An 18,946-nucleotide genomic window follows, 5' to 3' on the forward strand; every position below is an offset into this window, starting at 1 on the left:
CATCACATTCGTTCCGGCTGAAAGAATTTGAATATAACATTGTTTTGATAACAGAGCCGTTTTTAACTTTACAGTAACACCTAACAATTAATTTAAACTTAAATTAAACTGAATTGTTTATGTACTTTCATGTCAGGGTTTGCGTTTTGCGTTTCCTTTTACGTTAAAACTTTGTTTATATTCCATGTGTGTTCAAGAATAACTCGCGTCCTGGATATTAAGGCGCGTTTTGGAGGCATAAAACGAATGCATAATTAAATGCAACAATGGCTCTTGGTTTAATATTGATCGAATCGGTTGCTTGGAAAATCAATTTCAGTTGAGTAGCATGTCAAACCATTGCAACATTTGGTCTATAACCAGCAAACCATTTTTAGATTAAAAAGTAAATATCATAATAGTTTTTGTCATATTGAAAGGGACATTGGACAAACTTCAGCGGCATGAGGTAAAATATAAACATTTTTATGTTATAATTTTTCTTTTCAAGATATTTTAACGGTTTATTGACTTTCACCGGTCAGGAATTGTTACACGATAGATGAAATACAGTTAGATTTGTTCTTTCAACTCGACTTATTATAAAGATATATTGGTTCATTATTTTGCGTTGTGTCGGTTTAGGCTAAATATTTGCACAATTCACGAGTATTTTTTCTTTACTGTGTTATTTAATAGCGCGGCTTTTAAAAACATAAAGCCATGTGGATATATGGTGTGAACAGATAAAAGGTTGAATGTATGTATCCCCGGACTGTAAATGAAAACTAACAATCCCGAGTTTCGGATAGCTTCCTTTCTTAAGATAATGTCATGTTACGGCTCACGGCGTTTGTTTAATACTAATTCACTTGAAAAGGAAAGACACATAAAAATATGCTAATTAAAGTAATGCAGTGCAAAGGTGAAATGATTTTAAATTAATAGGATTTGCACCGGAAAATATTTAAATATTTCATTTCATGGTATATTTCTATGCCGTTTCAGTTCATTTGCAAGATCGCCAGATAATCATGATACGGTGAACAATTATACTTGATTTCGGTTCTATTAGGACTATTCAAATATGAACATTGATATATATTAACTGTATCTAAAATAGAACAACTATTTATTGAAGATTACAATTTTGATAAACATGTCTATAAATTGGTGTTTGATAATAATATTAAAAACTATCCTGATTTTCTTTGAATCGATATTAGTATACGGCTTAATTCATCATTAAGCCGATTTATATTTGTCAAAAAGGTATATCAACAATCAATAAGAATTGTATCTCATAAAATTAACAGGAGTGATGGTATTTACTCTATTACATATAAACACGAACATAAAATAAACACAATATGATATTTACGGTGTCACGTTGTTTTACGGCAAGCTCAGAAGATATTAAATACGAGGGCATATTATCATATTTGTTAAACAAGTTTACAACACTTTGCAGTTGCAATTCCTAGATTCACTTTTCAAAGAAATATAGACAAAGGTATTGTCTCGGCCAACTCGTAGGCATCAAAATTAATGTTTGACGTCCATGTAAAGTTCGTTTTCGGTCGTTAAATTCAATTATAACAACGCTATTACATTGAAATTGAATATTTGTATTGAACTTGGTTATTTCTACATACCTTTCACGTCTTCAGGTCCAATAATTGATTTTTTGAAATCATCTTCTAGTAGTTTTTTTCATTTCCTGTCTGAGAATGTCAATTATCAGTTGTATGTTTTTGATTAACATAATTGTGCCAAATGCCTATTTTTATGCTACTTTGATTTCCTAATGTATTGTTAAATTATTTGAGAGTACATTCCGTTACGTTTCAACTATTGAAGCATCTTTATTTTCTTTGAAAAATCAAAGGCCTATTCACAATCATGAATATTAAAAGAATTAAGTCAACCTTGTCAAGTTATGCCAATCATTATTAGATTTTAATTACCGCAATTATTACACACTGATAAATTTCACCTTGATAATATTTACTATCAGGAGTGTACAAGACAAGACAATTTTTTCTTTATTTAAGTCTCACTTTTGTACATATATTAACAAAATATAACAACGTTAGAAAGGAAATATGTGTACAAAACGACTCTAAAAGAATTATGTGAGACTGTGAACATGATCATAAATTAAGAAAAATCATTTAAAGACCCTGTATGTTGTAATTCTGGCTGTCATCACACTTAAGTGAAATCTTATATATCTATATAATTCTTCTAAAAAATTCAAACATCTAGGAATATGTAAAATTTGTATTGCAAATATTTGTCTATATTTTATGTAATCATTAAAATATATGCATTCATTTCTTATTGAAAAAATTCACTTAGACTTTATAGAAAAACATAACCTCCTTTTATTAACATGAAATGTAAATTCCGTAATATCTTTACTATTAATTCTTTTAGGAACTAACAACATTAATAAATTTTCATTTGAACATTATATTTATGGTATAAAACCAGACCTGGGGATGATTACCTTGATCAGTAATTGATTTAATTACAATTACTGTCAGGTTGTATTGTAATTGATTAAGATTGATTACTCACACTTGCCTTACAAAAAGAAAGTAATTGATTGATAATTTATTACTGTAACATTAATGTAAAGTAGAATCCCTACTTAAGACCACCCCTAAATTAAGACCACCCCCTTAATAAGACTATTTTTACAAGGTTCTTTATGTCAATGGTTACATGATCCAGAATAAGAAACAACCCCTTATCAACTTTTAAGACGGGCTGATTCAATCTAAATTCTTTGCTTTATTCTTAATTTGACCCAACTATTGAGACCACAAATATTAAAGTCAACAGCTATCTAGATCTTAAATGTATTGTTATGATCTGCTTGAATGATTTGCATGACACTTAATTTCACAAGGTGTGAAAAACTTTTATCGTTGGATCATTGTTTGAAATATGGTGAGAAGATGAATTTTAGAGTGGTTCAATAATGGTTTTAGCAAATTTATTTTGTAAAGAATTAAATTTTATTTGATAAGTTATTATTATGTACATCACATAATAATTGATTCTGAATTCTGACCAAAGATAATTTTATGTTCAATTTCTTCATAAATATGTTTTCCTCTCATCCGATAGCAAAGCGTACTTTTATAGTGTCTTTTATATTAATTTGTAGCTTAAGATACATGCTGTTTTTATTTAAAAAATGGCTAAAACAGAAGGCATCCTTTGAATTAAAATAGTTTCCTGTTAAATTTGAAAGTAATCAATGTCAGTAAAATTGTAATCATAATTATTGACTGAATTTTAGCTGTAATTGATTAATTACAATTAAATTAATCAATTTTGGGCAAGGGAATCAATTACATGATGATAACAGTAATAATGTAATCAATATTGAAAAATCAATGATTTCAATTAATGATTACCCAAGGTCTGTATAAAACCAAAAAATATTGAGTTACAGGATCTTTAAAACAATATGAAAATATTGTTAAAAGCTGAAATATGTGGCAGCAATAAAACTTATACTATTTCAGTTATCGAGTGTGGTTACAGTTCAGTTAATATATTCTGACGTCAGTTCTGTTGCTTGAAAACATGGCGAGAAACATACCTTTTAACAACTTATACATGCATACACAGTAGATACTAGATATATCTATTTTTTAAAAAGAAGTTTTGTCGCTAGATTTTTATTGAATTAATAAGTGTGTGTGTTATAGATAAAAGTTAATCAAAATCACAGCGGGTAGTCGGTCGCGAAAGGTAGTCGATCAAAAACGTTTTGTCATCAAGTGCCTATAGGAGGAACATACAAAATGAAATTGAAAGCCAAGGGCAGTGGGGTTGGTATTGATGGTGAAATTGGTATTGCACTGTTAAACAAGAATCATCCCGAAATGGTACTGGAAGAAAGAAATTAAGATTATATAAAACATTCAAGAGTAATTTTGAAACTAAAACTTATTGTAAGTTACTTTTGAATAAGTCACATAGGGGTGCCTTAGCTAAATTTCGCAGTGGCACAGCTCCAATAAGTATAGACCTAGGACGCTACTATAGTGTACCAGTGGCACAACGATTCGATTGTGTTCCCAATGTCAAACTATTGTAGATTAAGAAGAGCATGTATTATTTAATTTCCCTATATGATACCATTAGAAAGACTAGATGATTCGATTCGAGAAGCACAAATGCCTAACAATGGTTTTGATACTCTCTCAGACATTAATAAAGTAGGATATATTCTCTCTAATGCAAATATTGTATTTTTAACTGCTGTAAGCTGTTTAACATACTGAAAAGAGACAATTTATTTTTATAAAATATTTCCGCATTTGTAACAGATGTTTCCATACAAATGTTTTTTATAGTTTGCCTAATGCACCGTGGAGCTAAAACGGTTAAAGTGTGTTTGCACATGAAAATCTCATATTTGCTGTGTTCCGGATAACAACTTTAACACTGTGACGTAGCGCATACACGTTCTGATTACAGTCTTCATTTGCAGGTTAAAATTCGTATACGAACTTTAGTGTTATTGTAGGATTTTCCGTTAAAAATCGTAATTTATGAACAATTTTTTAAGAGATTTACAACAATACTGTTAAAAAGGTTAATGAAACTGTAGAATGCTTGGTTTTTAGGCCGAAGGCAAAATATTTTTACATCTTTATTTAAAGTTACTTTAATGTAATTAAATTCATATGTTATCAAAAAAATGATCATAAGATTAGCTTATTTCATTACTTTTAATGATCTGTGAGAACAAGTAAGTGACAATACTTTATTTCGTTATAATTTTCTCTTTAAATACGATTACTCCCAATAGAAAGGATAGTTTGCAAGCTAATTTGCTGGAATATTTCAAGAAGCACGGCATCTCCAGATACAAAGCACGGGCCACTGTCCTAGGCATTTTTGGCAGTTTACCAATTCATCACCATCATCATTGCTCTAAGTGCATGGCTAAGTTATATAGTTGATTATATTCTGATAAACCACTAGTGAAATGTATGAAATATTATTTTCATTGTACTGTAGCCGGATGAAAATATCATATCTAAATGGAATGACAGGGAAAAATAAATGCCACCATATATGTAAATATTGCTTCTTCAGGAAAAGAAAGTCGATGTTATTATACACCATTTTAGAAATGTAACAAGCTTCTGGTGTTCACTCTGAAAAATATTGTACTTGCAAGTATTAAAGCTTTTCCCCCCAAATACTTCATACATGGTATCGCGTGACTCCTTAGTGTCATGGTCGACATCAGACGGTTTTATTGATGTTTCGCAGTATGATATGCAATATTATTAGCAGTATTAATATTTCAATATTTTAAATAGTCTAGAACGATCTTTAAATGATATTTCCATCGGATAATGCGCTAGAATAAATAAGGGAAAGGATATATGCAAATTTAACAAGGTTTCTCCAACGTGTTTTATTCTGGTAAGGTTTCATAACTGGTCAGATCTAAAACTTTAATGCTGCATCAGGCGAAAGATAAAATGTAAAAAAGCGGCGTTTAAAGTTTTTGAAGCAAGAACTATTTATATGTCTACAGAATGTTTTGGAATTTTCGTAAATTTCCTTTATTCGAGCTGTTCGAATCTAGAATCTTTTAGTAATTTTACTGGAATATATACACCTGTTTGACTTCACATATTTTATTTTGTAGTGAAAATTTAAGCATCAACTAACCTCTAACATCACTCGGAAAGTTGCACATGCGTCGTGATCTGAAATAAAAACAAAAACTGTCGAGTATTTGGGACACACATTGTACATACTAACAACAAAATAGGAGTGCATTTACTAAAGTACTAAGAATGAGTGAAAACCAAGGTAAGTGCAATTATTGTATATTGGTACAGTATGAAACCGATATGCCTTAAATACGAAAGTGACTTTGTTTACGAAAGTGACTTTAAAATATGAATGATAGCATTTAAATAGAATTTTAGGTAAAATGCAGTTTGTATAGGTTTATTATAAGAAACTTATAATAATTATTTTCAAAAATAATCATTATGATTATTTAATCGCCATTAATTTGCATATTTCTATACATAAGTTCTGAGATCTTCTTTTCGCTCACATTGAAAAATACGAAAGTGACTTTTAAAATATAAAATATAGCGTTTAAATTGAAATGTATACTAAAATTACAGTTTGTAGACGTATATCATTAGAAATTTTTAATATTTATTTTCAAAAAATAATTATAATTATGATATTAAATCGCCATTTATTTGCATTAATTCTATACACAAGTTTTGAGATATTTCTTTCGCCCACATTGAAAAATACGAAAGTGACATATAAAATATTAAATATAGTCTTTAAATTGAGAACATTTGAAAATGTTGCAGGCTCGGTTTGTTTGAGCCTGTTCATGGACGGTACTGTCAAATGCAAACTACCGTCCACGTACTCTAGCACCGGCTTAGGCAGAATTCAACATTTAAAGAAGCAACGGCAAAATTTTGAATTTAGAAACATCCGCAGATGTGTTCATACGGCGGTTATCATGGAACTTTAAATGTGACACAAGATGAAAAGCGGTGTATGGTCCCCAAGTAATAGAAAGCGTTTGCCATAAACGAGAAAACAATGGGCAGAACTAAACAAAATGGATGTTTCCAGATTTTTTTTTCTAACCGCCATTTGAACACATCTGTGGATGTTTCTAAATTCAAAATTTCACCATTTTCGTGTTTAAATGTAAATGTTGAATTCTGCTTAAGCCGGTGCTAGGGGGCGTGGACGGTAACGGTCCATGAACATGCTCAATCAAACCGAGCCTGCAACATTTTCAAATGTGCCGTGTAGATCTTTCTTTAGGGGTTCTATTATTCTCTTTTCTAAAACTGTTATGCAGCATAAGAGACTTATGCTTATATCTCTAAAAATAATTTTAGCATTCTTTTTTAAGAGTTGAACCAGGGACCACCATCTCATGAGCACGCAAAGGGAGGGCATCCAGGTGGATACCAGCCGGTCCAACAATCAGAGAAAACACCTTATGAACAACCAGGACAACCACCCTATGGACAATCAGTCTATCTACAACCAGGACAGCCGCTCTATTGTCAACCAGGACAACCACCCTATGGTCAACCAGGACAACCACCATATGGCCAACCTCCTTGTGGTCAACTAGGACAGCCTTATGCAACCCAACAAGTTGTAAGTTTTACAATTGAAATGTTATTGTTATTTTGAAAGATAAATAATAAGAAGAAATGCATGGTATCTCGATGAAAATTGTGTTACAAGTTAATTCACTGTTGCCATAAGCATTGAACAGTTGACAATGAAAAACTGAGGTTGTTTTCAATAGAAACTAAACGGTTATAACGAAAACATTTCACACTTATAAAAAGTTTACATGGCAAACATTTCATCATTTTAGCTAAAAAATGTTTGTTGTCAATCTTCAATCTCATTATCTTCCCTTTCTATACAATTCTTAGAGCAATATGGCCTCAAATGTTAAAATGAAAATAAAAGAAAGAAATTATATTTCAAGTAGTCGTATTAGGTTTCACCTATAAATTCTACACAAATGGCCTCTACATGTACTGTGTTACTAACACAGGGCCAGATATGAAAGGAAAAGATCATTTATTCCACAGAGTCCATGTCGAAAAAGTGGTGGAGTTATCTGGGGATCTTTCAAGTTAGTTTTATGTGTAGGCTGGTATACCTCTAATCGAATTTCAAGTTTAAATGTAAAAAATCAATGTGGTCATTTATTATTACATGATTGTATATGATGTAATTAACTGTTTTTAACACTTTATTGCCACAAATTAAGACAACTTTTAAAACCAAAATAGTTTCTTTGTAATTATCTATTTGCAGTTCGGACTGGGTTTAGGGAATGCCATTTTTCCACAATTAACTTACCTCTCCAGCTATTTTATATGGCATTGTCTGCATGCCTGGTTTGTGTACAACTTAACTTTATGACATTCATTCCTTACAAATAGTAGATCTGAGGTTGAACTAGAAATGTATCCATAGGACATGAATGTCCCAACCGCGCCACTGTTCTGTCAATCATGACTCTAGGTCAAATATTTTTTGAAAACTAACAATCTGTTACTAAGTAAAGGGCAATGACTTTACAAATACTGAATAAATCCACAAGCAAACTCCAAGGTGCATAAGTACACATGCTGACCAACATTCTTGCAAACTTTCAGGCCTACAAAGGAAATACTTTTTGAGCTATCCATGAACAAGTTGAAAATTGCAAATTTATACTACTGTGGGTCAAGGGCAATTACTCTAACAAAACTGAAAACAAGTGCAACGCTATATGCTCCCCACTATCTGGTTTAAGAGGAGTTGCGTTCACAAAATTTCTATATTGTACATAGTGAAAAAATCAACAAAGGGCCATAATTCTGTTAAATTTGGTCGCAGCAAAAATTTCTTCCTTTACTTCCATCGACACATTAAGGTTGTTCATCCCTGGAAGTTTAAGCAAAATCTGCCGTCCGGTTTAAGAGTTGCGTTCACAAAGTTTTTATATGGTATATAGTGAAAAAATCAATAAAGGGCCATAATTCCGTAAAATTTGGTTGCAGCAAAAGTTCCTTCCTTTACTACCATCTACCTATTAAGGTTGTTCATCCCTGGAAGTTTCAGCAAAATCTGCCATCCGGTTTTAGAGGAGTTGCGGTTACAAGATTTCGGGACGTACGGACAGACGTACGTACGGACGGACAAGTGCAACGCTATATGCTCCCCACTTTGCGGGGGCATACAAAGTAGCATCTCATCTTATGTACAATACAAATGACTCGTGTATAAATTAATCCCTTATGTACAATTGTAAATTCATAAATATATTCTTGATATAATTTCAGGTGTGTTAATATGTCATAATTGATGTCCAATATAAAAAAGAACAAAAAAGCTAGACATTCCGAGACAATTTGCTGCAAAATGTAAGACATTTAGGAATAAATTGTAAAATATGCGTATTCATTTCCCTCCTTATTAATAACATTAAGGACAAATACAAATTATTGCAATGCAATAATAAGCAATGTGACAATGTTGCTTGCCCTTGATAAAATCATTTTTGTATGACTAGCCGGTGCTAGGTGGCGTGAGGGATGTTGCACGTATTCATTATCCTTTATGTATCAAACCGAATCTGCAATTCTCTTGTAATTTTGTTAAAATGCTTCCGAGGGATCACTTTGTTTTCAGATTTTTTTTGAAAACACATGTTGTAATATAATGTTATACTCTTGAATCTTGGTATCGTAAAGATTTCATCAGCATATATTCACATACATGACAAAACGTCGTCCCGGAAATAAGGTATGCGTCCCGGAGAAGATTCATATCCCAGTAAAAATTTAAATCGAAGAAACTCGCACTTTGCAGCCAGAAATATTACATCTTTATGCCCCCGAAGGGAGGCATATTAATATCGCACAGTCCGTCGTCTGTTTGTGCGTCCCCACTTTATTCGTGTCCGGACTGTAACTTTGTCATACATTGAGGGATTTTAGAATAACTTGGCACAAATGTCTACCACATCAAATCGATGTTTTGCGTCCCAGAGGCCAGAACCACTTCCCTACCTCAAAGGTCAAGGTCAAACTTTCATTTTGTAGTTTCACATTATCGCAATTAGAGTAAAAAATATGATAATCAAGATCATCAAGAAAGGCGGCGTTCAATGAACGCAGCCTCCACCCGACCCAGTAACAAGAGCCAGTGGTACACACACACGTGTCCGGTACACACACACGTACACACAAATCGGTACACACACACGTGTACGGGCTGTAATGTTATCATGCAACAACTGATTTTAAAACAAGAGCCACCGCCGGGCGGGGGCAACGCTCGACTTTTTACTTTTTCTAAACGCAAACATAGAAAGGTTTGAACATATCTTAACGTTTCCTTTTTATAAATTTAGTTGGTCTGTCTTGTCACATTAGTTTTGTTTATATATTTTGTATATATATATGAATAGAAACATTACGCAATTTCTAAAAATAGCAACATTACGCAATTTCTAAAAATAGCAACATGACGCAATTTTTAAAAAAAGAAACAATGACGCAATTTCTAAAAATAGAAACAATGACGAAATTTCTAAAAAAAAGAAACAATGACGAAATTTCTAAAAATAGAAACAATGACGCAATTTCTAAAAATAGAAACTATGACGCAATTTCTAAAAATAGAAACAATGACGCAATTTCTAAAAATAGCAACAATGACGCAATTTCTAAAAATAGAAACAATGACGCAATTTCTAAAAATAGAAACAATGACGCAATTTCTAAAAATAGCAACAATGACGCAATTTCTAAAAATAGCAACAATGACGCAATTTCTAAAAATAGCAACAATGACGCAATTTCTAAACGCAATTTCTAAAAATAGAAACAATGACGCCATTTCTAAAAATAGAAACAATGACGCAATTTCTAAAAATAGCAACAATGACGCAATTCTAAAAATAGAAACAATGACGCAATTTCTAAAAATAGAAACAATGACACAATTTCTAAAAATAGCAACAATGACGCAATTTCTAAAAATAGAAACAATGACGCCATTTCTAAAAATAGCAACAATGACGCAATTCTAAAAATAGAAACAATGACGCCATTTCTAAAAATAGAAACAATGACACAATTTCTAAAAATAGCAACAATGACGCAATTTCTAAAAATAGAAACAATTACGCCATTTCTAAAAATAGAAACAATGACGCAATTTCTAAAAATAACAACAATGACGCAATTTCTAAAAATAGAAAATATGACGCAATTTCTAAAAATAGAAACAATGACACAATTTCTAAAAATAGAAACAATGACGCGATTTCTAAAAATAGAAACTGACGCAATTCTATAAATAGAAACAATGACGCAATTCTTGTTGTTGTAAATATATATATATATATATATATATACACACACACACCAAAAAATATATATATTATGGTCATTTAATGCACAAATCTGAGAAAATTCAGTAATTTAACCTTCAAGGTCAAGGTCATTAAAGAGCCCAAGCAAATTTGGGTTTGATAAACAACGAGGTCTGGTCCTTAAGAATGTTCTGTTATAATATGAAGTTGGTCCCTTCAATAATAGCAAAGTTACAGTCAGTTACCGTCAATACAATGAAAATTTCAATAATTTGACCTTCAAAGACAATGTCATGAATGAGTGAAGGTCAAGTTCTTTAAGTATATTTTTAACAGTTATCTTTGAAGATTATTATGTTCAAGTTTCAAGACAATCCATTCAAAAATAACAAAGTTACAGCCAATAATAGCCAAAAAAATGAAAATTTCAATAATTTGACCTTCGAAGTCAAGGTCATTTATGAGTGAAGGTCAAGGTCTGTCTAGTTATTTTTAAGGGATATCCCTGAAGATAATTATGTTCAAGTTTGAAGACAATCCATTCAAAAATAACAAAGTTACAGCCAATATTAGCCAAAAAAATGAAAATTTCAATAATTTGACCTTCAAAGTCAAGGTCATTTATGAGTGACGGTCAAGGTCTGGCGGGTTATTTTTAAGGGATATCCTTGAAGATTATTATGTTCAAGTTTGAAGACAATCCATTCAAAAATAACAAAGTTACAGCCAATAACAGCATGAACAAGCAAAAATTGGACTTTTAACCTTGAAGGTCAAGGTCATTTATGGATGAAGGTCAAGGTTAGTGTGGTCTACTGAAAGGTTTTGTCCCAAGGGTTGTAGTGGCCAAGTATGAAGACAATACACCAAGAAATAAAAAAAGTTATGATCCAGGTACAAGTTTGCGGACGGGAACGGCAACGGCAACGGCAACGCCGACCTGACTATAACAATACCTCTACTATTTTTTTCAAAAAAAAAAGTCGAGCTTATAACTAGGCACAAAAGTCTACCACATCAAGACGATGTGTCGCGTCCAAGAATAACGTTCCTACATCAAAGGTCAAGGTCACACTAACATTTTGAAGTTTCACATTGTCACAATTAGAATTAATAGGTACACACAAAAGTGTCCGGGCTGAAACTTTGTCATGCATCAAAATTTTATGAATAACTTGGCTTAACTTGGCGGGGATTCATTTAATTTACACTGTCTCGTTTATAGGAACATGGTGGGGCTAAGAGCGAGGTTTGGTGGACCATTAACCGGTTTAAACTCCCCAGCAGTCATAATTATGCTGCTGACCGTTCCAAGGCGGCGCCCCACTCTGTTCCTCAGATGTATGTCTATGTTGTTTCATACTGTTTTGGTGACACTTTTGCTTGTGTCCCTTGTTGTTTTCACGTCTACGGTAAGTATCTTCCCCATTGCCTCTAGTTTTTATTTCTTTGATTAACCCCCCCCCATCCCCCGGTCTCCTGTCCCCTTCCCCTTTGTGGGCCTTTTATTATTTTCTTTGAATTCCTAATCAGTTATAAATTATTATTATTTTCTTTGAATTCCTTATCAGTTATAAATTATTTATCATTTAACGTTTAACCTGTCCGTGCTCTGTCTTTGCTCTGTCCTGTTTTTGTTTGGGGTCTGCCTGGGCTCCTTGCCATTGGTTCTTGTTGCTGGGTCATATGGGGGTTGCGTTCATTGAACGCCGCCTTTCCTTGTTGATCTTGTTTATCATATTAAATGTCTACCACATAGAGACAAAGTGTCGCGTGCGACTCACTCAAGTAGGGCACCCAGAAGGCACCAAACAAACCGTTTCGGGGGGCATTCGTCACTTGGGTGACAGCTCTTGTTATATAATCTTATTGTCAAGTATTCTAGAACGCTAATAACAAACGATTATCCCCATACAGCATTGCAATATACAGTAAATGGTGACACTAATCCTTTAATTGGTAAATCTATACATATGCCCCTTCCAACTAATTATTATCGGCAATAATTTTGATCAATTAAAAGATTTATTGTTTATCTCCTGTGGCTTCCTGAGCAAAGGTGTCATAAACTGTATTTAACAACTGGCCAGCATAAATTTAATTCGCCTGCAGGCAATTATTAGTGCTCAAACACCGTGAAAATTAGGTGCTGAAATCTACAGGATTCAGCAAATGTTTCAGTTATTTTTACCAAACGGCATGGCTACTTGTCCTTACTTAACATAGCTTTATTCTATTATGTGACTGATTGAATTTACAAAGCCTTAACCAAGTCTGCAATTCTCTTGTCATTTTGTTATGATTAATGCTTCCGAGGGATCACTTTGTTTCCAGATTTTAATGGTTAAAAAAGAAGATACGAAAACTATCAAATTTGAATACTTATTGACATTACGTCTTGATTATGTTGTTATCAAATTTGCAAGTTGTAAATACCGGACAAAATACCGGACAATTGCGCTACTCCCTCATATTACAGCTTTCGTATCTGTAAGTTAAATCATACGAATTGCGACCATTTTAAAGGATCATACATGTTATTTGAGTAATATATATGTCAACAATCAAACAACATTTATGTCATTACTTTATAATCCCCAAGCCAATTAAAGAAACCCCCGAAAGTAATTGAATTAATCATCCCATTAAAGAACAAAACTAATTAATAAACCCTTATTGGTTGAAATATAAAGTCTCAGTTTGCAAACCGTGTTTAACACCTTTGCATTTTAATTGATACTGCTTTGTACTTAATTGCTGGTAATTACCGTTGAAAAATGCGTAATACGAACTGCATTATTTTACAAACTGCATCGAAACACACGTATATTTACCATAAACATATTTACAGTTTCTGCCAAAAAACATTTAATATAAATTGCATGACATTACATTTTTTTTATCTTTGCCTTCAAATATTATACATTTTAATATTATATATTTTATAAAAATGTGTTGGCATATCTAGTTTTTACTGTTGACAAGGGAGGGGTGTTAATTATCCGCCTTGAAAAATCTTAAGGGGGCGAATCCGCTCTTACATTATAGGGGGGGGGCAAATCTTCGGGGGGCTTATTCTACAGGGGGAGGGGGGCTTATTCTACAGGGGAGGGGGGGCTTATTCTACAGGGGGGGGGGCAATTCTCCGTGAATCGTATAACCTGTGTAAATTTTCGAAACAATACGTTGCTGATCAATGCCCCATGTCCAAATGAAAAGTGTCTTTGAAATTAGCCAACAAATTATGGCACGTATGTATATTCACCGAACAGTTATTGATAAAGACTCTTTCTAACACACTTGTAACCAAAGGGCCAGAGTAAAGTATCCAATAATGTGAACATATTGATTTTATTCACGACAAAACTGAGTTCTCATATCACAGGAACTTGAAATTCTATCAAATAACCAATATTAATTATAATTTCCAAATATACCCCCTATATACTATAAAAAAAAGTATATAGGGGGTATATTTGGAAATTATAATTAATATTGGTTATTTGATAGAATTTCAAGTTCCTGTGCTCATATACAGTGAAGTGTATACTGCCATACAATGTATTCTGCAGGACTCCTCCGATTGATAATTTATATTGGCAATACAAATTTTTAGATATTTAAGAGATTTTGTAGGAAGCATTTTTTCAAAATGCATAGATAAATTAAAGATTACCTTGTATCAAAGGTTCACAACCATAAGGTGTAATGTTGCCAACTCAAAACAGATTTCCAGGTTGATGATGAAGTCTATGCATAATGAGGGTCCATCCGCTATGTCAAGCATGTCACAAATCATGCCCTTAATGGGTTAATTTTGAAGCACACAGTGGTGATAATTTATCTCCAGGCAACTTCTAAGAAGTATTAGCCAAATATATAAATTTTGTGCCAAATGTACGTCACTGAACTTAAATAGGCTGTTGGTGCAAACCAAGGGCTTGTCTTTCAAGCCGTCACTCTGTGCTAGGGACTCACCTAACCTAGCACACTTTCCTCGTCGTTCCTGCCGTCTCTGTAGGGCCACTCCCCTCAACATTAGTCAGAACAGGGTCAGTTGTTTAACGGGGTCATACTAATAGGCTAAATGAAAAAAGGTTGTATTTTGTAAAATGATAAGACTATAATATTATTTGGCACAAATAATCAATAATGTGATGTGGAGTGTTTATGCAAAATTCAGGTACCTATAGTAAAGACCAAGGCCACATGCAGAGGTGAAAAGTCAGATAAAAACAAATGTGAAAACATTTGTATGGACTATAAAGTCCTCATTAATTTATACATTCTGGTTCATATAAATGACTGAGCATTTGATGTTGTTAAAGGGAGACACAAATAGTAGAAAAAACAAGAATAAAGATCAACAAGGCAAAGGCAACAAAAAGTAGAAACCAACCGCTATCAATTGCATAAAGTTAAAATCCATTGGCATTTTAATTAATCCAATGTCAAATCATTGGCTAAAAATTGACATTGGATGAAACTATAGAATTTGATTGAACTTAACAATTGGTTAAAATGCAATCATTGTATCAGTACATTCGTACCAGTTCTTTCATTGTGGACTATTAATGCGACCATGCGTCCAGATAATTTCAGCAACATTTATGACTCCAATCAGTAAAAGAGTTCAAGATCTATTGATCACCATTATATATTTTTAATAACGTTAAAATAGAGAGAAATAAGAATCCTAAAAGAAAGCACAACACGGCAAATTTGAAAATATTGCAGACTCGGTTTGATTGAGCCTGGACGGTTCTGTCAAGTGCAAACTACCGTCCAAGCCCCCTAGCACCGGCTTAAGCAGAATTTAACATTTAAAATGAGCTGGTAAATTTAGAATTTTGAAACATCCTCAGATGTTTTCATATGGCGGTTACCATGGAACCTTCAATGTGACACGTTAGTGCCATTGGACCATGAAAACCAGCATATGGTCCCCAAGTGAAAAAATGCATATGCCCTAAACGAGAAAACAATGGGCCGAACTAAATAAAATGGAATTTTGAAAGGGGATCTGAGGTTATGAAGCCTGCATATCACAGATATGACGTCACAAGACAAATTTAAAAAGCAGGCCACATATCCTAAGGGTGATTCAACAGTATTCAAGTAAGGAATACTGGAACCACCCATCTAGAAAGATGCCGATGGTCTTATGATAATCTTTTTATTGAATAGAAATATTGAAACAGTCAACAATAGTTCATTTGTACAAGAACATGTAATTGCTGATTAAATACTTAAGAAAAAGATTAAGCCAATGGTAATTTGGAGACTAGTGCTTATTCTCAACATTAAAGTATTTACCAACCTCAAACACAGATCTAAGGTATTATATTTGTAAGAAACCGGCACAAAATATGCACTGGACAAATGAAAATTCTAAGCTCCAAGTCAGAGCCCTGAACTATTTTTGTATAATATTTGGCTGTCATTACTTATGAAATGCAGTGTCAATATATGAATCACCGCCACTACACCAAGCATTACAAGTTGTTTTAACCATGACAATCCCCAATCTCACCCCCTTTTAAAATCAAAGGGCTGCAAGCTCTGTGGTATTTTCTGATCCCTGCAATCTAAGTCGTACTGTATATCTGTATGTGTTTTCCTGTATAAGTTTATTTTTATGTACTATAAGTCATCTTGCAGGGCACCAGAGTTTGATACATACGGAATTTGCATAACTAGAGTTGCATCAAAAAATAATTCATGTTCATTTTTTATGATAGCCACACTTTATACTTGCATATCGTGGCTATTTCCTTAACAAAAACACTAAAAAAAAAGAATTAAAAAAATGTTGACTCGACTTCGATTTGAACTCCAGACCTCTCACACACCAAACGAGCGCGTTACCCCTGCACCACGGAGAAGTTTTAAAATCAAAAGCTGAATAAAATCAAGTCATTCTAAATTTAGAATTTCCATTGCATTTCGGGTTAGGGTAATTTCGAGTTATTTTGTTCAGGGTAAACCTGTTGTTTAAAATTGAAGTAAATAATTATGCAAAAATCTTCTCGCCCAAACAGTCCAACATGTAGAAACTGTATATTCAACTACTCGGCAGTCAGATTTATTTGTGTAGTATTCGGTAATCGACATCGCTAAAAATAGCATTTTCATTGATTAAAATCATATTCATCCGCGTAATTTGTGAGTGTGCATTTATTGACAACTCTATAAGCCAACGCTACTTTAAAAGTTTGAAGGTGTAGTAATTTGTTGGACGCTTGTAACAAAAAATTGTTCTTTCTTTTAAATTGCTGGTTTTAAGCAGTTTTGAGTGAGAACTAATTAATTTGCGTTGTTAGGACTTTTAGGAAATTTTGTGTTAGACCGTGGATGTTAGTTATGTATTATCTGATCTGCGATCAGAAAATACAAAAACATAGGACTATGGTTCATAGCAATGAATATATGTATTGATGTTGTTTTTTCAGGTGGTGACTCAGCCCGGCCAAGCTGTTGTTGTTGTAACAGAACAAAGACCTCCAGATTACCTGATCTCATCAATACTGGCATTATTGTTTTTCTGTCCTACAGGTCTATGTGCAATGTATTATGCTAACCGGGTAAGTATTTAATAAGCAGTTACATGTTCTTGTACAAATGAACTATTGTTGACTGTTTCAATATTTCTGTTCAATAAAAAAATTAATATGCATATAGTTACGCTTTATTGAATAAAATTTGGTAGTCTAAACAAAGAAAGTGTAATCAATTTAGTGGTTATAGTGAATATTAGTCTTAATCAAAATTCTGAAGAAAAAAAATGTACAAAATATGATAAACAAGATAAACAAGGAAAGGCGGCGTTCAGTGAACGCAACCCCCATATGACCCAGCAACAAGAACCAATGACAAGGAGCCCAGGCGGACCCCAAACATAAAAAGGACAGGGCAAAGACAGGTTAATCATTAAATGATAATTAATTTGTAACTGATTAGGAATTCAAAGAAAATAATAATAGGCCCACAAAGGGGAACGGGACAGGAGACCGGGGGAAGGGCGGGGGGGTTAATCAAAGAAATAAAAACTAGAGGCAATGGGGAAGATACTTACCGTAGACGAGAAAACATCAAGGGACACAAGCAAAAGTGTCACCAAAACAGTATGAAACAACATAGACATACATCTGAGGAACACAGTGGGGCGCCGCCTTGGAACGGTCAGCAGCATAATAATGACTGCTGTGGAGTTTAAACCGGTTAATGGTGCACCAAACCTCGCTCTTAGTGTAAATAAAATGAATCCCCGCCAAGTGAAATTCTAACAGTTGTCATGGTTACAAAAGGTTAAATAAGTAAAACACTAATATGATCATGTAGAAACATATAAAAGTAAACCCAATGACCATAACAAAAGTACTCAATGTCCTAAAGGAAGACAGAGCAACAAGAAAATCACCTACAAGGGCCCGACGAAGCAAGGCAGAAGACGAACATTAAGACAATTCGGTCCCAAAGGGCTTTACGAACTATCCATCATAGAGTCTCCCACTTGGTCCGTCAGATGCAATCAAAAGAGGAAAGCGTAGTGTCCAACTGTAAAAGGGTTGAACACTAAACATGCAGTATGTCTTAAAATAGTAGGATCATAACCTCTTTTAATAAAACGTTTAATGATTTTAGTAAAAACAGCAGAAAAATTACCATGACCCAAAATCTTACGAAGTTTGTAAATCACATCGCCATAAAAACCAGGCTGGCTAATCCCTTGTCGTAGAAGAGTTTTAAAATCACTATTGAATTTAAAGATTAAATCAAAGTTACGATTATAAAATTTAGTAAAATATTTCCGTAATTTATGATAGCGGTAGCCCTGTTTTAGATTCTGTATTTATCTATTTTAGAAGCTTGCTGGTAATACAAATATTCCGCTCGTTGAAATCCTTTACGTTGCTACAAGCTCTAGCGAATCTAATTAACTGAGAAACATAAACCCCGTAAGATGTTGCATGGGGTACGTCTCCATCTAAATGTGGATAATTAACTATACAAAAGTCAAAGTCTTTTATCATA

At 33.2% G+C, this 18,946-nt stretch overlaps 1 protein-coding gene across 1 annotated transcript in view; it reads left to right on the top strand.

Annotated features, from left to right (window-relative positions):
• The first annotated feature begins 333 nt into the window (after positions 1–333).
• Positions 334–18,946, top strand: part of LOC132748805 (uncharacterized) — a 29,922-nt gene continuing 11,309 nt past the window's right edge. Inside the window, exons 1-4 of the mRNA XM_060738445.1 lie at positions 334–448; positions 5,672–5,838; positions 6,929–7,182; positions 17,365–17,496. Coding sequence (XP_060594428.1) covers positions 5,823–5,838; positions 6,929–7,182; positions 17,365–17,496 — 402 coding nt within the window. The 5' untranslated portion in view covers positions 334–448; positions 5,672–5,822. The remainder of the gene's footprint in view (positions 449–5,671; positions 5,839–6,928; positions 7,183–17,364; positions 17,497–18,946) is intronic.

This window comes from Ruditapes philippinarum, unplaced genomic scaffold, assembly GCF_026571515.1.
Source record: "Ruditapes philippinarum isolate M1 unplaced genomic scaffold, ASM2657151v2 ctg98_1_1_1_1, whole genome shotgun sequence".
Taxonomy (NCBI): domain Eukaryota; kingdom Metazoa; phylum Mollusca; class Bivalvia; order Venerida; family Veneridae; genus Ruditapes; species Ruditapes philippinarum.